Here is a 21,586-nt window from a genome sequence, read left to right on the forward strand (position 1 = left end):
GTGGTTCCAGCGCTATTCATAGAATCTTCTTTCTTCCTCTACTGATTTCTAATGTTTTCTCTGTTACAGATCAAGTTTACATGTATGAATGAGTCTGTTTCTAGGCTCTTTATTGCATTGGTATAGTAATCCATCCTTGTGTAAGAACACTGTATTAATTACTTCAGCTTTATGGTACATTGGTGTGCTTTTCTTTTTGGCTGTGCCATGGGGCTTGTGGAATCTCAGTTCTCAGTTCCCTGACCAGGTATTGAACCTGCGCTCTCGGCTGTGAAAGCGCAGAGACTTAACTACTGGACCGCCAGGGAATTCCCTCCATTTGTGTTTCATACTAGCTAGTTGTATAAAGGTAGAAGTCACTTTCCTTACTTTTTAAAAAAATCTTTGGAATGGATAATCATAATACCTATACATAGGGTTGATATGGAGACTTTAAAAAGTAAGAGTGTAAAGCACCAGATACAGAACAGGTAGGCACTCAACACAGTAGTTATTTATGTTATGATCATGTTGAAGATACAGATGAAACACCAAGAGAAATAAAGTGATCAGTCTCTTTGGAAGCCTCAGTTTCTTTTATAAAAAGAAAGGGGTGAATTGGCATGCCATTTCTAAGGCTCTTGCCACTCTAAAACTGTGATCCTGGCCTTTATTTGCTAGAAACCAGGCATTATAACATTATGTGATGGGCAGTGGGATTAAAAGGAGAAAGGTGATAGCGCAGAGTCGTGAGCAAGCAGTAGTAAAACGTGAAGGGCCACACATAAGATTTGGGGCTGGCTGGTCCCGAGGACATAGAGGCTATGATGACCTTCACAGTGCTTTCCGGTGCATAAACGGCCAAGCACCGCCGTGACCACCCTGCCTACAAACACTGACTGTGCTGCCCGCCCACAGAGGGCTACTGTCAACCTCCCGGCCACCCACTGGAACACAGGGCCTCAGAGAAGATTCCAGACAGGATAGCAGAACCTCTGGTAAGGATGGTGCAGAGCCTGGAGCGCGGTGGAAGGGAGGAGAGACTTGCACCTCCTCCAGGGCTTCTACGGTGCTTCTGGGAAATATAGTTCTTTGCCGCGAATCGAGCCTCGGGCTCCTGGAAGGGGGACTACAATTCCCTTCAGTCTTGGGAATTCTTTGTGCAGCACGCCTGCGCAGTCTGGCGGCCAATGCCGCTATAAAGGCTTGTTTTGCTCCGGGGCTGATGCTCGGGAGCGTGGTCGAGTGGCCGACGCGGTCGTTTTGGAGCTGGGGCACTGGTAGGTAGCGGCGATCGCCGTACCCCTTCCTTCTCCCTCGGGTTGTCGCGGGGACTATCTCCCGTGTGTTTCGTCCGGAGGTGGGGGACTGCGATCGAGGATGCAAGCAGGTCGGGGGAAGCCGGAGACCTGAGAAACGGGGCCAGGCTTCCCTCTAGTCTCCCGCCGCCGCCTCCTCCTCGGGACTTGACCCCTGAGGGCTGGTGGTGAGGTGGTGAGGTCCTGGCGTCGGAAGGCAGGTAGGGTGGGATGAGTGGTCGGGGTTGCCGGCCACATTCCCGGATAACGCCACCAGGGGGTGCTGCGCCCGCGGCCCGTGGGTGTGGGTAGCTATCGCCTCTGCGGGCCCGAACTGGCCGCGGGAACGCCCTAGGGCCCCGGCATCCCAGGCGAAGCTGGCCTGAGAGAAGCCCCCATCCTCAAGGTTGTAGGGAGGCGGCTTGGGGCACCCCCGCTCAATCCCCACAGAGGAGACTGAGCTGCCAGCGACCTCAGAAGCCAACCTCTCGTTTTGGCGAATGGGTAGAGGGAGGTTCGTGACAGAAGCACGCACAGCAAACACTTGGCAGAGTCCGGAATGGAATCTAGATCTCTTGACTGTCATTAGTGCCCTTTCCCCTTCCGCCACACAGAGCTGCATGGTGCTTTGTATTTAAAACATAGGGGTCGTTTGGTTTCTGCACGGACGTGGGGATGTAGGAGGCAGATGGGCACAGGAAAGACTGGCAAAGTTTCAGGAGGTTTTGAAGGAGAAGATGAATAGGTCATTCTGGGGTCTCCAGCGTGAGTAAGTGAAATGTGCAGAACGCTGGGGCACAGCAAGTGGATATCAAGGGGGTGGTAAATACATATCCTTGTAGCTTCAGGTCTTTTTGTGTAGCTGCAGGGCTTGGAACCGGATTCCTGAGGTGTTGGAAACCTAAGGAATGTTGTAATGAAGGCAATTTGGAAACACCAGTCTGGCTACTTACAGTCCTTGTAATCCTGTGCAGCCCCCTCCCCCCATGCAGTTTCGACTGCATCATCGTGCAGGAGAACGTCTACACTTTTATCACTGGAAAGAGAGTTTTGGTTAAAAAAAAAAAAAAAAAAAAAGGCAGCTGACCAAGTGGCCTCAGCGCTGAGCACCTCTCTGGGTTCTCCCACTTCGAATATTCTGCTAGTGCCATCGTTCAGCTCTGACTCAAAAATAAAAATACCTTCCCTTTTCCCTCTCTTAATAGTTGGAGCAAGTTAGCATTTTAAAAAAGACTTTTAAACAACTTTAAGGGAGAACAGAAAGAAGAAAAGAGAGAAATACAAAAGGTATCCCTGAAAAGTCTAGCTAGTGATCTTTCCTTAACTGTTTTCTTCAGATTTGGGCCTTGTTTCCCAGACCCATTGGACTTCCTAGCTCTTGGCTGGCCTCCATGTGGTCTGCCCTGTCTTATATCCCTGATCCACAGAAGCTGGAATCCTCCTTCTGTTCAAGGCCAGGAGATACTAGCTTTGTCCCTGCACAAGGCTTGCCTACTTTCATAGCTGTGCCTCTTTCCCCAGGAAATTAAAGAAGCAGGAGTGTTAGAGGGAATGGGAAATTGCTCCCCACACCCTTCCAACATAGAATAACTTGGAATAAAGTGATTGAAAGAAACTGAGGTTACATGAATTCTTAGACAATTGAGATGATCTTTGTGTTCTTCCTGACATGGCATTTGGTATTGTGAGTGAGTTACAAAACTTTGGCCTCTTCCCTTTCAAACTGCCTCCCCTCCACTTGCCTTTTTTCAAAATAGGACTAATCTTTTCTGCTTTCCAGATAATCAGCTAGTCTGGGGAACCTTTGGAGGGGAAGGTTGGACTTCAGTGATCCCTGTAAGAAGGATTATTCTGATCTGCAGCGGCATCCCGACATTGGGGACACTGGCAGATGCCAGTTCTGTTTATAGTTTAGGCTTGCTGAGGTCTCAGTGACATGATTGCTGTGTTCTTGGTTGTAAGCCGGTGCTCTTTACGGTGCAGTTTGTCATTGGACAAGGTGACTTTTTTCTTTGAAGATAAGTAACTTAGTATCAACTCAGGGTACTTGAGCCAGACCCCTGAAAGGCAAGAAGTAAAGCTTTCTTTGTGCTGGAAATACGTCTCTGGAGGAGATTTAGTCCTTTTTATTTAGAGGATTTGTAAGTGTTCTCCTTTTTTTCTGATACCATAAAAAATGAATTGTAGCTATCAGAATTATGTCCGTACTGTTGTACTTTTAAGTCTCAGTGATAGCTAGGAAATTATGGAATTCAAAAGGCAACACAGCTACACTTCTTTAATTTCTAGTGAGGCTGGTATGAAAATTGTTTTCCCAACTTGTACCTGGGAAGCTTTGAACCATGTTAGAGTGGGGGAAATGTTTTAGAGACGTATGCATGTGTTTTGTTTTTTCAGAAGTAACCAGAATTGATATCAGATATTGATTAGAGATAACCAGGCTAGCAGGGGTTTAGAACAGAGTTTCAGGTAGATAGGAGGTAAGACTTAGTAGGACAGGGTAGGGAATTTGTTTCTGTTATTGTTTTTTAATAACAGCTTTGTTGAGATATTTTTGTATCATGAAATTCACCCCTTAAAGTATACAACGCGGTGTTTGGTTAGTATATTAACAGAATTGTGCAATCATCACTTCTATCTAATTTTAGAACACTTTCAGTAACCCAAGGGGAATTTGTTTTTAAAGGTAAAGTGTAGTTCTATTTTGTGTTTTAGCTATGTAACTTCACAGAGCTTTAAAAGCATCAGTTAACCCATTACTTAATTATAAAAATACAGAGATGGGATATATCATTGGTAGAATAAGTGTTTTATACGTTTTCATTTAGTAAAATTTATCTGTTTTAAAATTGTGAAATTTGTAATGCTTGGAACAAACTTAAATTGTTTCCAGAAAGTCTTTTTTTTTTTTTTTAAGACGTATATAAATGCTCTATACATTGTGATTGAACATAGTTGAAGGTGAAGAAGGCGGGTGTCTCTTTCACTGTGTTTATTTTTTTAATGTTTTTATTCCCCCCCCTTAGGGGTGGGAGGAGAGAATTCTTCTTGATTCTATCACACTGAATTTTTTTCTTGAAAAAATTAAAGGATAATTGAAAGATTTTTGAAAATTTATTTTTATAGATATAATGACAGAAAACTTTAATGCTTTTGTCCTTTTTTTCCCTATTTTAGAGCACTTTCACTTATGATGAAGCACAATTTAGGAAATACCTGTCCTTGATGAATTTTTAATTTCAGAAATTCTCAAGTGGAACCAAGAGTCTGTGAGCCCTGGCACCTCCACTCAGAGAAGATGAAGGACATTGACATAAGAAAGGAGTATATCATCCCCAGCCCTGGTTATAGAAATGTGCGGGAGAGAACCAGCAATTCAGGGCAGCACCGAGACCACGAGGACTCCAAGTACAAGAGAACTCAACCGGTCAGTACTACCTTGCTTGAGTCCCTCTTCTTACCTGCTGCGGTGCTAGACCACACCTTCTCTCTTCACAAGATGCCTAATTTAAAATAAGTTTCTTTTTCTTTATTGACTTTAGGTCACTGTTAAGAATTTATGGTTATTTATGAAAGAGGAGAGGTTGGCTCTCAGCTTCTCACCTATTTTTCCCCTTGGGTTCTCCTCTAAAAAGGCTTTGCTTGAGAGAAGACAGTTTATGCCATGTGGGATAGGGGAAGGCCTGGGCAGGGAGCAGAGGGAATATGAACCATTAAACTTCATTCATGTATTTAAAATTGTTTTCCCCTCTGCCTCTGTTGTCTGCCTTTAAAAGGGGACTCCTTTGGAGATTTTCATTCAGACTTCAGCGTGTACTTGGAACAATTCTAGATTGTTGGAGGATAATCAGTAAAATTTTCAAGTAAACCCATGAGTGTAAAGGAGCCTTTAGTTAATAACCTAATTTCCTCCAAGGGAAATAATGAATATACATTTTAAACTGGAAGAAATATCTTTATTCAGGGGAAAAAATTATACCTTTTCTTGAATTGCAGAAGTAACTGATAAGGAAGAACGGGGGTTGCTGGGTAGGAAGTTGAGGTTTGTGTTCATCTATTTGTTCCGTGAAAATTGGAGAAAGATATGGCTCTGCAGCTGACACTGGAGTTTCATTAGCCTGACATTACCTGTCCCTCTTTGCTACCTGAAAGCTGTTGCCTTATTAATCAACATTTTCTAACTGATGGTTGTTTTCTGTTTCTGCTGTATATTATACAGTGCTTTCCCATTCGAGCTTAACTTTGGGGAAACATAGATTCAAGGTAATCAGTATCAAGTCCTTAAGGTGCCAGTTTTGTACCTTTTCTTTGTCCCTTTGTCCAAACCTTATGTTAATTAAACACGTATCAGGTATCTTTTGAATGCTAGACACTGTTAGTATAGGACTTAAACTGGAAAAAGTCACAAAGGTAACACTGGAGCAGGGCTTTGAAGACTGATGAGGTGGGGATGCTTTCAAGCTGCTTAAGTCATCTGTGCCTTAGTGGTTTATGAATAAAATGGTATCAACGGTAGAACCTAACTCATGAGTTCCCTTGAGGATTAAATGAGCTAATACATATAAAATGCTTAGAATGGTGCCTGCCACATAGCCTGTGCTCAAAAAGTGTTAGGTCTTAGAGCTAGTTGTCTAGAGCATAGGATGTATGTGAGAAAGCTCTGTACGCCATGCTAAGGAATCATTTACTATGGGTGTTGGGGAACTATTGGAAGCTATTGAGAGGATTTTTTTCTTTTAACTTTTTTATTTTGAGATAATTGTAGATCCACATGCAGTTGTAAAAAATAATACGGAGAGATCCCATACATACTTTATCTAGCTTCCCCCAGTGGTAACTTCTTGCATGCTATAGTATAATATCACAACAGGATATTGATTGACATGGATACCATCCAGCCACCTTATTAAGACTTCACCAGTTTCACATGCACTCATTTGTGTGTGTGTAGTCTATGCAATTTTTCCACATGTGTAAATCTGTATGACCAGCACCCCAGTAGAGATACAAATCAGCTCCACCAAAAGAATCTCTCATGCTCCCTTTTAAGAGCCACAGCCACCTCCCTTGCCCTCTCCCGCAATCTTTTTTTTTAAAATAAATTTATTTATTTATTTATTTATTTTTGGCTGCGTTGGGTCTTTGTTGCTGCGTGCGGGCTTTCTCCAGTTGCAACGAGCAGGGGCCACTCTTTGTTGCAGTGTGCAGGCTTCTCATTGCTGTGGCTTCTCATTGCAGAGCACAGGCTCTAGGCATGCGGGCTTCAGTAGTTGTGGCACGCGGGCTTCAGTAGTTGTGGCTCGCAGGCTCTAGAGCGCAGGCTCAGTAGTTGTGCACAGGCTTAGTTGCTCCACGGCATGTGGGATCTTCCCGGACCAGGGCTCGAACCCATGTTCCCTGCATTGGCAGGTGGATTCTTAACCACTGCGCCACCAGGGAAGTCCCGGTCTCTCCCCCAATCTTTGGCAACCACTTATCTGTTCTCCATCTCTGTAATTTTGCCATTTTAAGAATGCTGTACAAATGGAATCATATAGTATGTAACCTTTTGACACTGGATTTTTTCACTCAGCCTAATTCCCTTGAGATCCATCTAATTTGTTGTGTGTATCAATAGTTCTTTCCTTTTAATTGTAATTTCCATGTTATAGATAGACCACAGTTTCTTTAACCATTCATCTGTTGAAGGACATTTGGGTTATTTCTAGTTTGTAGCTATTACAAAAAAAGCTGCTCTGAACCATTTGTGTATAGGATTTTGTGTGAATAAAATTTCCATTTCTCTGGGTAAATTCCCAGGAATGTAATTGCTGGGTCATATGGTAAGTGCATGTTTAGTTTTATCAGAAACTTCAATACTCTTTTCCAGAGCGGCTGTATAATTTTACATTCCCACCAGCAATGTATGAGTGATCCAGTTTCTCTGCATTCTTGCCAATATTTGGTGTTATTAATTTTATTTTAACCATTCTGATAGGTATGTCTGATATCTCATTGTAGTTTTAAGTTGCATTACCTAATGGCTAATGCAGTTGAGCTGAGATTTTTAAGACTTGATTTTTATCTTAGGAAGATTAGTTTTGAGACAGTGTAGGAAAAACCTGTATGAGAGAAAGAGAGAGACAAAATGCAGGGAGCAATCTGGAGGCTTCTGTGCCATGTGAAAGAGGCCAGGGGTCTGTGTCCAAGAATAATAGTGAGGATGGAGGAGAGGGGAGAGATTTGGGGGCATCTCTGGAAGGGGAGGGAAACATTGGGGTGCCTGGGATTCATGGTAAGGATTTAAAACTATTGGTGGACACATGGGAAAAGAAGGAAGGAGAAGAGGTAAGAATGAGTTTGCTTTTAAACATGTGGAATTTGAAGTGCATCCACATGAGATGATTAGTAGATAATTAGAGCATAGGCAAGGAGTAGAGCAGGCACAAGTTTTGGAGTCATTAGTGCATCCATGTAGATGAAGCCTTAGGAGTGAGCAAGCTTGCCCATGGGTAGTTTGTAGAGCAGGAAGAGATGGAACCTGGGAAGGTAGTGTGTGGCCCTGTGAAATTTCTGGCGACAGAGGCCCTGTCCAGTTGGTTAGAGCAGAACTGACATTAGGGTGTGCAGTGGGAGCAGCAAACTTTTCCTCTGTGGGTGGAGAAGAACTGGAAACAGAGTCACTGTTGTGCCTTTTGTCCCCTAAATTATTAAGTCAGGCACCAGACAGCAAGTTTCCTTTGTGTAGCTGAGCCTCATCTTGAAGAAACAGGAGGCTGATACCAACCACTTTTATAAAATCTGAGCAGTCCACATGAGTTTCATTTTCATTATCCTTTGATGTTTCCTAAACTTTTACATTTGAGTACTGTTTTCCTGTTTTTTAGCATATCCTGTACCCTCTGAACTTTTTTTTTTACTTAAACTATTTCTTTTAGATTTTTTTTTTTGATGTGGGCCATTTTAAAGTCTTTATTGAATTTGTTACAATATTGCTTCTGTTCTATGTTTCGGGTTTTTGGCCGCGAGGCATGTGGGATCTTAGCTCCCCAACCAGGGATCGAACCTGCACTCCCTGCATTGGAAGGCGAAGTCCTAACCACTGGACCGCCAGGAAAGTCCTTAATTCTTTTAATGTACTGGCTTTTTTTGCTCAGCCTTGACCTAAGCAGTAGAATTACAGGTTTATGCAACCTATTTTTTACACACGTTAAAAGGAATGTGTAAATATCAAGTGTTTTTAAAAGTTCACATACCACCTAGAATCTTCTTGCATATTACCTGTCAAAATCCAGAATCTTAGATATAAATATATCTTGAACTTGTCTCATATAACAGTTTGCTAATAGAGGAAATCAGCAAGATGACAAATTTCTGGTTCAGCGATAGTTTACAAATGGGTTATTTAAGTATTTGGGAAGTAGAATGGCTGTATAAGCATACCGTTTTAAGAATGTAAGTAGAGGGACTTCCCTGGTGGCACAGCAGTTAAGAATCCGCCTGCCAATGCAGGGGACATGGGTTCAAGCCCTGGTCCGGGAAGATCCCACATGCTGTGGAGCAACTAAGCCCGTGCGCCACAACTACTGAGCCTGTCCTCTAGAGCCCGTGAGCCACAACTACTGAGCCCGCGTGCCACAACTACTGAAGCCCGGGCGCCTAGAGCCCGTGCTCCACAACAAGAAAAGCCACCGCAATGAGAAGCCTGTGCACCACAATGAAAAGTAGCCCACACTCACCACAACTAGAGAAAGCCTGCACACAGTAATGAAGACCCAATGCAGCCAAAAATAAAATAAATAAAAATTAATTAATTAATTAAAAAAAAGGAATGTAAGTAGATAATTGGGTAGAGATTACAGTTTCGTGTCTCTTGATCATAACCATTGTTTCCATATTAGTTGTTAGAGATGAAATCTGGGATGGGACCTCCCAGATGCCAGGCATGTCTATTATCCATCAGAAATAAAAAAACAGTACCTCCCAAAGTAACAAAAGATAAGGATACATCATCTGTGGCTCTTAATTGGAAAACAAGGTTTTATTCACCACCATTAGCCTTCAATAGGTCCAGTTAACATGGACACATGAAACTGTCAAACAGAAGTCAGAAGCAAAGCATCAGGGATTAAATTCTCATTTTAAACAGGCGGGTGATTTTTTTTTCTCTCAAGCTGTAAGCAAAGTTGCAGAGTACACAGTTTGCCTGTTTCTTAATACTGTGACCAAATCTTTTGGAATACTCTTTGGGAAAATTGCTCTAATCATTCACGTTTCAGATATTTGTATCGCATCTGCTTAGAGCTAATTAAGTTAAAAATAATGCATTTTCACACCTCCCCTTTGTTCAGGACTATTGAGTTAAAGCTTATGGACACACACAACTTGATGATTTGCAGACATCCTTTAATCTTGAAGTGCTAATAGGGGTGCCTTCTGTTGCTGTTAGTTCTTTGAGCCTAAGTACTAATCTTGGCTGGCGTTAGGCTGGCATTATTTCAACTAACAAAGATTTATGTCCAGACCACTCCTTAACACTGTTCCTGTGTCTGAGGCATGACTCTCCAAGCACAGCTCCTTTTCTTATAACTGCATTCAGATATGCACATGTCGATCACGTAACTCCACCAAGTCTGGTTGGTTTGTGTTTTTTTTTTTTTTTAATTGAGGTATAGCTGTTTTACAATGTTGTATTAGTTTCTGCTGTACAGTGAAGTGGAGTTCCATGTGCTATACAGCAGGTTCTTATTAGTTACCTATTTTATATATATTAGTGTGTATATGTCAATCCCAATCTCCCAATTCATCCCCCTGCCCCCGGCTTGGTTTGTTTTAAGATGTGATGTTTATTCACTTTTTTAATTCAGCAAACATTTGAGCACTCTCCAAGATGCACGCACAGCCCCGAATGAAGTGTTCTGGTGCACGTGAAGATAAATTAGTGCTGGGCCTGCCTGCCCTCCGTAGCTTAAACTCATAGGCATGTACATAGATTACTGTAATTTAGATGCTATGGAGATTAACAAGAAGGAGAGAGTGCTTCAGTCTTTGAGGTCAAGGAAGACTTCAGCAGGAGGTAGCATTTGGTTGGAGACTTAGAGGAATAGTTAGAATTCAGAGAAATAAGAACATGCCTGGTAGAAGAAGGAGCTGTGGGTAGGACCAACTAGGTGCTGTTGGCTTTGAACATGACGTGTGAAGTCATATATGTAGAAGGATAGGTCAGTGAGTTTCAGATGATGTGTTCTTGAATAATAGGCCAAGGAGTTTGGATTTTAGTTGCTTTAAATTAAAACTTAAGCAAAAGCAAGACAAAGCTATTTGACACTTTTATAAGTATTTTATTGTGGTGGTTGTTTGTTTTCTCAGTGTGCTCAGGCTAAAGCCAAAGGTGACTTGTTTTTCCCTAGCATGTGTAATCTAGGAAAGGAGGAAAGATGGAAAATAAGCAGGGCTTCCCTGGTGGTGCAGTGGTTAAGAATCCGTCTGCCAATGCAGGGGACACGGGTTTGAGCCCTGGTCAGGGAACATCCCACATGTTGCGGAGCAACTAAGCCCATGCACCACAACTGCTGAGCCTGCGCTCTAGGTCCCGTGAGCCACAACTACTGAGCCCACATGCCACAACTACTGAAGCCCGCACACCTAGAGCCCATGTGCCGCAACAACAGAAGCCACTGCAATGAGAAGCCTGCACATGCAACAAGGAGTAGCCCCCGCTCGCCGCAACTAGAGAAAGCCTGCGCGCAGCAACGAAGAACCAATGCAGCCAAAAATAAATAAATTTAAAAAAAAAAAGAAGTGTACCACTGGTGGAATTTGCTTTCTACCAAGTTAGAATATTCTGCTTCTAGGCAAAGTAACAAAGCAAGTATTTGCAAAGTCCAGTGACCTTCACTTAGTGTCTCCTTTAGTTCCTTGTTCGGCTGACACTGTAGCCCTGGTTGGAGTGTTCATAATTAGTGAGTGGAAATATTTGGGTGAATTGAAGTTACATGCTAGAGACAAAGATGTGGGTGTAATCTCTTACCAAGAAATATGATTCTAAGATATATTACTATGAAAGAATTATGGTCTCATTATAGAAAATGTGCAAATTGTAGAAGATTATAGAAAAAATAAATCACCCTTAACCCTTCTACCTAGAGACAACTATTGTTACCATAAAATAGTTTTGTCTAGTACATTACACTTTTAGAGAATTTAACTCTGAAAGCTTTTCTTTATGGACTAAGGGTATGTGAATTTTTCCATGCTCTTGTGTTTTCAGTGTCAAAAGTATTACCTGTGAGTCTCTTTGCTGTTAGGAAGGAAAGCAGGGTGAAGGAGATTAGTATTTGCAGTCTCTGCATTATGTTTCTCTTGAATGCTACTCAGTGACTCAGCACATTTAATGGACAGTTAGTAATAGGATGCGTAAGAACACCTGCCTTTTTTTTTTTTTTTCTTTTCCCTGAAGGCATCTATAAAGCTTTATAAATCTTAGTACGGTATGATACGGTGTCTGGCCTGGTGCCAGATGTTGGTCTCCAATAGCAGCCCAGAGCTCTCTGGTAGAGATGACAACAGTGCTGTCATTGGTGCAGAGCCCAGGTGGCTTTCCTGTGTGGTGACTGAGTCTACCATGTGGGTCTCCTAAGACTGGCCTGCTGCCTTGATCATGAGCTCTCTTATGCCATCTGCAGCAGGACTGCTGCTTCTTTCCTAGGAAATGCTGCTTAAGGGAAATAAATATAGCTTGTTGGCATGAGTTAAAGGAGCTTTCTGTCAAAAGGGAAGAAAAGTATTGGAACTAGCTTTTTGTTTTTTAAGCAGTTTTAAATACCCAAACCTTTATTTTGTTAAGATCTATAACTTGGAAGTTACAAATGGTTAATGAGAACTTTCTCAGTGAAACTTTGGTTTTGCTTTGAGGTAACCTTTTGCTAATGCTTTTTTGAATGTCTCACCATTCTGTCCCTCCCTCTCTCTTAATCAAAAATAAAAAGGTCAGTGCCGGAAACAGGAAACAAAGCCTCCGGAAGTCTTTGCAATGGTTGAACCTGTCCGTAGAATTAAACTTATTAAGTCTATTCCTTCCCTCCTTACCCCCCTTTTAGGGAGTTAACCTATTTAGATAATTAATTAGATGTTACATATGTTTTAATTATTTAAGATTATTTTCTGAATTAGCTGTTCAAAGAATCAACTTATCTGTTATTAGATACCAGATGAAAACTTCTGTTTACTAAAGCAGATGTGGTGTTGAGCAGTCACTTAGCTTCCTTAAATGTTGTATTCTCACAGTGGAAAAATAGCCAGACTGCCCAAATCTTCACCTTTGCCTTTGCTTCCCACCATTGTCAGCGGTTCCAGTCTGCTCTGCGGTACAGGAGTCACATGTTGGACCCACTAATGTCTTATTCTAGGCATTTAACATGGGCTCACATGGTACCTACTGCTCACTGAAGGGAGTTTCACTTACAAATTATATTTTGGCTTTTTTAAGCTAAAGCCTGAAAATCTTGAAGGGATTTTGTCAAATGCAAATGACCAGCATCCTACCATCTACATCAGTGGTTCTCAGTTCAGGCTGCGTATTAAAATCACTTGAAGAGCGTTAAAAAAAGATACCAATGTTCCAGACCAATTAAACCAGTCTCTGGGGTCAGGCTCAGGCATCCATGTTGTTTAAAAGCTGCCCTGGTGATCCTAATGTGTCAGCAGCACTGAGAACCTCTGCCTTAGATCTCATGGAATAAAGTCTCTTCTGTCCCCTCAACCAATGGGGCTCCAAGTGTTTCCCATGTCTTTTTTTCCCTTCTGTGATTTATTTTCAGTTTAGTCCTTTGAAACCTTATCATTATAATAACAAAGTTAATCTCACACCCCAGTGTAATAGGAACTTTAGAAAAGTTCCTTGGAATTTAGCTTATGAAACAATTGAAAGCCCTCAAATTTCTCTGGATTCTGGGGCAATGCTAGATTATGAGCTGCGGAAAAATACCTGTTTCACCGTGATGGTGGTAAGTTATATCCATTGGTTTTACATATTTACACTTGTGAATTGTAATAGCTTATCCTCAGCATGAGGGTAATACAGCCTAGTTACAGATTAGTGAGCTGGGGTACAAGTTAATTCATAGCTGCTGAGCAATAGGGCTGAAGTTAGCAGGTTCCCTGACTTTGAATGAATAGTGAGCCCTTTCTATTTTATTCTGCTTCCTTCCTGGGAAGATTACGTTCTAGAATTTCACCGTCCCTTGACTGAAGTGACTGCTGTTTGGAAGTTCTTAAGGGAAATGCTAGAGCCGGTCAGAATCATGTTAATAACCCATTGGAATAAGGAAGTGCTGAGAATTGGGAGGGGAAATGTCCTTCGTAGTGTTAACTTGTTGGGGAGAGGGAGAATTGGGGACGCCTGGAGTCAGCTGTTCCTGGGAGGGTATCAGCTTTTTCATTTCTTTTTTAATTTAAAAGAAAATTTAACTTATTTAACTGTTAACATTTTGAGTCTCTTGAAAACTGTATTTGACAGTGTAACAGTTCCTCTTAAAAGTTTGTCTTTCTAAATGTTTGCCGTAAAGGCAGCTGTGGGGCTGGGACACCTGCAGAAAAGCTTTTACTTGGGCCAGAAGGGTTTATGAGAAGAGGCTACCCACTCTGTATTTGTGTTAAGACCTTGTGAATTAAGAAGAGGGTAGGAAGAATATGCTGTAGAGTCTGAGGCCTGTCCGTTCTGATTGTGCCCCAAGTGCGGCTTTCCTTGTGGGACGGGCCAGATGGGAATATTGCAGCCTTTAATACCCTTGGAAGCTGAGAGGTGCCTCTGGTTGATTCCTCAGCCTCCAGGCTTAGCAAGGCTACCCTGCTGTTGTCCTGCTGTTGGGAAAGGATTGTTTAGCCTGGGGAATGATTGCTGGCCCCTGGTATCTTGTCCCAGGGGCCTCCACGCAGGGGGAAGCCCGTGGTTGCCTTGTCAGCAGACATTCCGCTCTGGCAGCCTGTTAAGATGAGATGGGACAAACTAGATAAGTGGAAGACATGCGGTGTGATAGTGAGAGCTAATTATCCCAGCCCTGGGGATGGTCTTAGTGCACAGAGGATGGAGGGCTCTCGTGCAAACCTCTCTGTTTGCTTATGGATCAAAGTTCCTTTGTTTGAACCCTGGCAGAATCTAAATTTCATTGTCCCCTTTTAGTTCCCCACTGTCCCTGCCCTGCTCCACCCCATCACCTTGGTAGGAAAAAAAAATGCTCATGTCTCCTAGCCACAGTCCTCAGGAAGATACAAATGGCAGCAGCATTTCCTTGTTTAATGTTTTCTCAACTCCTGGATCAAGCAGTATTTTTCCCTTTGGAATGAATCAACTGCTGCAGACACCTTCTGTGGCTGCAACATCTGGCCATGGAGAGACCTGCATGTGCCCCTGCAGACCTGCATGTGTCTGCAGTGCCCCTTAAGAGAAGTAAAGAGAAATGAGTGCCCTCATCTTGTCTCAGGAGAAGCCTTAAAAAGTTAATTCTAAAATTGATTTAAAGCATTGTAACGTAAAAAACAAATAGGCCTCATAAAACACATTCCCCTAGATGATCATACATCGAGTACTAGCCGTGTTAGCTGTTTAGCTATCTAGGGCTACCTTAGCACTACTGACATTTGGGGGCCAGATAATTCTTTGTTGTGGGGGCCTGTTCTGTGCATGGTAGGATGTTCAGCAGCATCCCTGGCCTCTACCCACTGAATGCACAGTTGTGACAACCAAAAATGTCTGCAAACATTGCCAAATGTCCCCTGGGCAAGCAAAATCACCCTCAACTGAAAACTACTGGACTATGCTATCCAGTACTGTAGCCACCAGCCACATGTAGCTATTGGACATTTGAAATGTGGCATGTCCGAATTGAGATGTTCTGTATATATAAAACACACACCAGGGCTTCCCTCATGGCACAGTGGTTAAGAATCCACCTGTCAATGCAGGGGACACGGGTTCGAGCCCTGGTCTGGGAAGATACCACATGTTGTGGAGCAACTAAGCCCGTGCGCCACAACTAATGAGCCTGCACTCTAGAGCCCGCGAGCCACAGCTACTGAGCCTGCATGCCACAACTACTGAAGCCCATGTGCCTAGAGCCCATGCTCCGCATCAAGAGAAGCTACCGCAATGAGAGGCCTGCGCACCGCAATGAAGCGTAGCCCCCTCTCGCTGCAACTAGAGAAATCCCGTGCACAGCAACAAAGACCCAACACAGCCAAAAATAGATAAATAAAGTAAATTAATTTTTAAAAAACCTAATAAAAAACACACACCAGACTTCAAAGACTTAGAACCAAAAAAAGAATATAAAATATCTCATTAATAATTTTTATTGATTACATGTTTAAAAGATAGTATTTTGTATATATTGGGTTAAATAATGTATATTATTATAATTAATTTCTCCTGTTTCTTTTTACTTTTTAAATGTGGCTACTAGAAACATTTAAATTACATTTGTGGCTTGTATTTTATTTCTGTTAAGCAGCACTGCACTGGAGTGTTGCTCTACTGTAGCTTAGCCATTAATCTTCTATTAGGCATTTAGTTCCCAGTAAACCACTGGGTTTAAATGATTTTTTTTTGTTTGGAAAATTTTCCTTCCTATAATAATACTATGGAGACAAAGCATATGTAAAGTGTTACATATGACCAGTTTGTTCCCCTGAGTACCTGCCAGTGACATTAAAAATTGGGTCAAGGTTCAGATGATATGTGGTTGTCTTACATTTCCCTCCTTCTCGGGTTGGATTTTATCTCTATTTCTATTAAGGTATATATAGTTGTATCTTAAAATTTAATTTTAATTTCTTGATTGGTAACATTGAATTCAGAAGCTGAGAGAAGCTTCTGAACCAATTTAGTAGATTATTCTGGATTTTGACCTTTTATAAATACTAGAATGTAACCTGCATTAAGGCAGTGATTTCGAGGTGCAAGTCTGTTTTTTCATTCCTGTGTCCCCAGCACCCAGAGCTGTGCCTGGCATGTAGTCCCCTCAATAAATACTTGCTGAATGAATGGATAAAACATGTTTTTCAGTAAAAGCTGACTGTTCAAAATATATTATTATATTAGTTACCTGGTCACCCCTTTAGCTGTATTCCCCTTCCCCTTAATGCTAATTTCATTATGCAAAAAGTTTTCCTTTTTATATTTTAAGCCATCCATCTTGCCTTTGATAAGTTTCAGGCTTTTGGGGGAAATGGAGACTATTTCCTTTCCCTAGGTGGCTAAATATGCTGTTTAATTCTCTTCTATTTATTTCATCATTTTAATGTAACTTTTGGGGTTAATTCCAGATGGATTAATGTATGGTGTGAAACCTGGATCTCAGATCTCAGTTCATCTCCAATCTGTTTGTATTTGTCCCAATGATATTCGCTGAATTGTATTTCCCTACCGTGTTATATTATTTATGCGTTCATATAGTAAGCCCATATAGCTTAAATATATTAAGTCATTTTTCTTGGTTCATTTCTTTTTTTTTTTTTGCGGTGCGTGGGCCTCTCACTGTTGTGGCCTCTGCCGTTGTGGAGCACAGGCTCTGGATGCGCAGGCTCAGCGGCCATGCTGCGGCATGTGGGATCTTCCCGGACCGGGGCACGAACCCGTGTCCCCAGCGTCAGCAGGCAGACTCTCAACCACTGTGCCACTAGGGAAGCCCCATTTCTATTTTTAATCCACTCAATCTTAGAATGTTGATAACTCACATTACAGAATGTTAATATGGTAGGTTAAATTCGTTTTTACTTTAGATAGACATCCCTGGCTTGCTTGGCCGGGTATGCTTTTTTGGGAAGCCTAGAAAGAAAGAGAAGTTAGGCGTCCAACCAAACAGTTACAAGTATAAGACATCTATGCAGTTACTGGCAGGGTAGTATAAAGATGCTTTTATTTTATTTTAAAATATCAGTCCATAATGTATTCATCATTTAGCATCTACTCATCTTTGGTTGAAAAACAACCAGGAAGTGGAGTTTTGCAATTAAGTGAAATAGTTTATTTACATTCTAGTGTTCTAGTCATGTACTTGTGCCTTTGACTGTGGAAATTACCATTTGCTTATAATGAGGTTAGTTAGGAGAGTCATAGTTTATTTTAATCTGATACTCACCCTGGGGAAGAGAGGAGAGCTGGCTGTCTATAAAGACACATCTGAGGTCATCTTGTACAGTGATGAGTTATTTGCTTGTTTTTTCTTGGAATGGCACATAGCATAGTGATTAAGAGCCTCAACTCTGGAGCCTGGATTCGATCTCTGCTTTTAAAGATCTCTTCAAATCTTTGCTGCTACTTCACAGTTTCCTCAGATGTAAAACAGGGGAAATAAGAGTATCTACCTCATAGGGTAGTTATGAGAATTATAAGAGTTAGTACCTGTAAAACATTTAAAACAATGCCTGGCACACAGTAAATGCTATGTTGGTTTGTTATTAGTTCATTTGCCCAAATTTTCCCATCACCTTCAAGTAAGCAGTTTGCCTTTACAGATACATGCTAGTCATGAGATCGGGCTATAAACAAAGAAGATTGCCCTAACTTCCTCTGTTTCTTGCTAATGTCCCAGAGTAGGTGGGATAGAGGCAGGCTCAGGTCAACAAAATAGAACTGAAAGTACTAAAACTAAGAGCAGTTCTCTTTTGCAATAATACTGGAGTACATATCTTATAATAAGGTTAATTAAACAAACTGGATGGATGTCTAGTTGCTTGGAGCTACACTCTTTAATCCTGTAATCCCACTGATGGAGTTTATCCTAAATAATCCAGAAAGAGAAAAATAAACTAATTGTTCATTATACAATTAATAATAAGCAAAAGAGCAGGGAAATTAAACAGAAGTGGATCGGTTAAGAAGATTTCTTAGTGGTATGTCATGCAGTTTTACATGATAATAATGCAGATTGTGGGGCAACATGGAGATATTCTGGTTGCCATTTGAATAATAGGCTCTGTACTGTGCCAGGGGCAGGGGGTGCAAACAAGAGTTAGTCAGCCTGCCCTCCAGGAGTTCTTAGTAGAAGCATCCTATTGCAGTGGCACAGTGCAGGGAAGACATAGGAGGGGGGAAATAAATTCCCTAATCTTGAAAGAGTCAGGGAAAGCTAAAGGAAAGAGGAATAGTTAAGATAGGCTGTATGATTTATCAGATGGATAAATTGGTGTATAGTTAATATATATTAAATGTTTGTTATATACCCAATACTTTGCTAAGCACTTTTCATTATCCCATTAATTCCTCTCAACACTTTGTGGTAGGTGCATGTACCATTGTAAAAATGAGGAAATTGAAGCTTAAAGTGGCTAGGTAACATGCGGAAAGTTGGTGGCAGAATCAGCCTGTGAGCCCATGTCTGTCTTCTGAAATCCATGTGCAAAACCATTATACTTCACAATGGCCTCCAACTATGGGAAAATTCTGCCTAAGGAGTATGAATACTTTAAGACCGTAGAGAACATAGTTTTTTTGGAGTAAGGGGATTTTCTCTTGATTTTCTTGATTGTGTTATTTTATCATTCAAGAGCTAAACACCTGTTGCTTACTGTTTTGAGAGTCGTGTCACTGAAGGAGCTAGGTGCAAATATGGAGCAGGACTGTTTCAAAACAGAGCATCCTGCATGAATCTTCTTATCTCCATCAGATATTTCACTGTCCTTATATGGGCAGTGAGTAAGATATGACAACAAGATTGACAGTTTGGGAAGCGGTTTAGGAAAGAATAGCAAAAATATGATGAGACTTGGAAAGTGGGTTGCTTAGAATGGCAACTTTTGATTGTCTTAGATCAACGATATAGACTTCTCCATACCTTTACTGTGGTCATTCCTACTCCATGTTTTATTATTCTATGAAAATTTGAGAATTAGTTCAACCACTTTTTCAACCACTTTTATGGGAGTTTTTCTTTGTCAGAATAAAATTATACTGAGTGCCTTGTTCTAAAATCAAAAACATTGCAAGAGTCCTCAGTCTCTGATATGTTACAGGCATTTGATAATGCTTGTATAGTACTCATGATATGCCTTTGGGAATGAAACCTTGCCTGCCTGCTCTCATCTGAGTCTTTTTAGAGAGCCTTTGAATTTGGCATTCTCCAATAAGGGAAGTAACTTACTACCAGGAGGTGGTGGAACATGACATCATGTATATAGTCAAAGGAACAAAACTCATGCAATAAGTGGATTTTGTTTGTTGTCAACCATTCACTTTTCTATTCGTAGGTTTTGATGAAAATTGTAACTAGGCATTTTAGAGATGAATAAAATGAAATTAGTGTACTACAAAGATAGAAATTAGAATATTTTTTATTCCCAGCATCTGGGACAGTCTTGTACATAGGTGCTCAGTAAGTTATTTGTTGGAAGAATAAATGAAGATGTGAAGATTTTAGTTTTCTCTTAATGCTGCTATGTCATTCTTATGTGAGAATACTAATGGATGGCATACCAAGTTTTCCTTCTCTGATGCCGTAACATCAAAAGATGTTTATAAAACTCTCCTCAATCTTGAACTTGGTTCTCCTGGAAAGGCAAAAGAACTGGAATGGCTAAACCAGTTTTGTAAAGGACGAATAAAGTTGGAGATATCACACTATGCTATTTTAAGACTTACTAAATAGCTACAGTAATCAAGTTAATGGTATCAGTGAAGGGATAGACAAATAGGTCAATGGAATAGAGTCCTGAAATCGACCTATACAAGTATGGCCAACTAATTTTTACATAGGTGCAAAAGCAACTTAATGGAGAGATGAATCTTCAACAAATGGTGTTGGAACATTGGACAGCTATAGTCAAAAAAATGAGCCTTTGCCTAAATTTTATACCTTATATAAAAATTAATCAAAAAATTAGTCAGGATGGATCACAGATCAAAATTTAAAACTATAAAACTTTTAGAAAAAAACGTAGAAAATATTCATGACCTGGGGTTAGAGCTAAGAGTTCTTAGACATGACACTAAATGCCCAATCCTTAAAAAAATCAACAAATTAAACTTGATCAAAATATAAAACTTTTGCTCCGTGAAATGACCCTATTAAGAGAGAAAATACTTTCAAATCATCTGACAAAGGACTTGAATCCATAATAGATAAAGAACTCTCTAAATGCAACACTAAGAATAACAATCCATTTAGAAAATGGGCAAAAGACTTAAACAGACACTTCACCCAAAAGGATATATGAGTGGCAAATAAGAATAGGAAAAGATGTTAAACATCATTAACCATTAGGGTAGTGAAATTAAAATCATGATGAAACACTAAACCACACCTGTTCAGGTGGCTAATATAAAAAATAACGACAATACCAGGCAGTGACGAGTATGTGGAGAAACTGGATCTCTCATAGATTGCTGGTGGGAATCTGAAATGAGACTGTGACAAAGTAATTTCAGTGACAACTAATGTTTGAATCATAAGTAATGTCAAGTCACTTTATATAGTTCTCACGCTATCAAAACTTGAAATAAGAAGTGGGGTCCCCATTCCCTTACAGATTTGTAGTTTATATATTTTCTGAGCTTAAATTACAGTTCCAGCAGCGTGTTTCAGAACCTCAGTGAAGTACAAAGGAAATTTCCATATTTCAAGATCCATTCATTTTATTTTATTTAATTTTTAAATTTTTAAAAATTGAGGTCTGGGGCTTCCCTGGTGGCACAGTGGCTGAGAGTCCGCCTGCCGATGCAGGGGATGCGGGTTCGTGCCCCGGGCTGGGAGGATCCCACATGCCGTGGAGCGGCTGGGCCCGTGAGCCATGGCCGCTGAGCCTGCACGTCCGGAGCCTGTGCTCCTCAACGGGAGAGGCCACAACAGTGAGAGGCCCGCGTAAAGCAAAAAAAAAAAAAAAAAAAAAAAAATTGAGGTGTAGTTGATTTACAATGTTATATTAGTTTTTTTTTTTAATCTATTTATTTATTTATTTATTTGGTTGTATCAGCTCTTAGTTGTGGCAGGCGGGCTCCTTAGTTGTGGCTCACAAGCTCCTTAGTTGTAGCTCTCCAGCTCCTTAGCTGGGGCACGCGGTCTCCTTAGTTGTGGCATGCAAACTCTTAGCTGTGGCATGCATGTGGAATCTAGTTCCCTGACCAGGGATCAAACCCGGGCCTCCTACATTGGAAGTGCGGAGTCTTATCCACTGCACCACCAGGGAAGTCCCTACAATGTTATAATAGTTTCAGGCATACAACATAGGGATTCAAAATTTTTATAGATTATACTCCATTTGTAGTTATTATAAAATATTGACTATATTCCCTGTGCTGTGCAATCTATCCTTGTAGCTTATTTATTTTTTACATAGTA

At 41.0% G+C, this 21,586-nt stretch overlaps 1 protein-coding gene across 2 annotated transcripts in view; it reads left to right on the top strand.

The window, feature by feature from the left end:
- Positions 1-722: 722 nt before the first annotated feature.
- ABCC5 (ATP binding cassette subfamily C member 5) overlaps positions 723-21,586 on the top strand; it is an 88,856-nt gene continuing 67,992 nt past the window's right edge. Inside the window, exons 1-2 of one of the 2 annotated variants that reach the window (XM_022570960.3) lie at positions 723-1,259; positions 4,521-4,704. In XM_022570960.3, the coding sequence (XP_022426668.1) occupies positions 4,576-4,704 (129 nt within the window). In that variant the 5' untranslated portion in view covers positions 723-1,259; positions 4,521-4,575. The remainder of the gene's footprint in view (positions 1,260-4,520; positions 4,705-21,586) is intronic. The other variant, XM_022570973.2, reaches the window with a different exon arrangement.

The sequence above is a fragment of the Delphinapterus leucas genome, chromosome 4 (genome assembly GCF_059928025.1).
Source record: "Delphinapterus leucas isolate spDelLeu-1000000601 "Yukka" chromosome 4, BTC_Dleu_Yukka2, whole genome shotgun sequence".
NCBI lineage: Eukaryota > Metazoa > Chordata > Mammalia > Artiodactyla > Monodontidae > Delphinapterus > Delphinapterus leucas.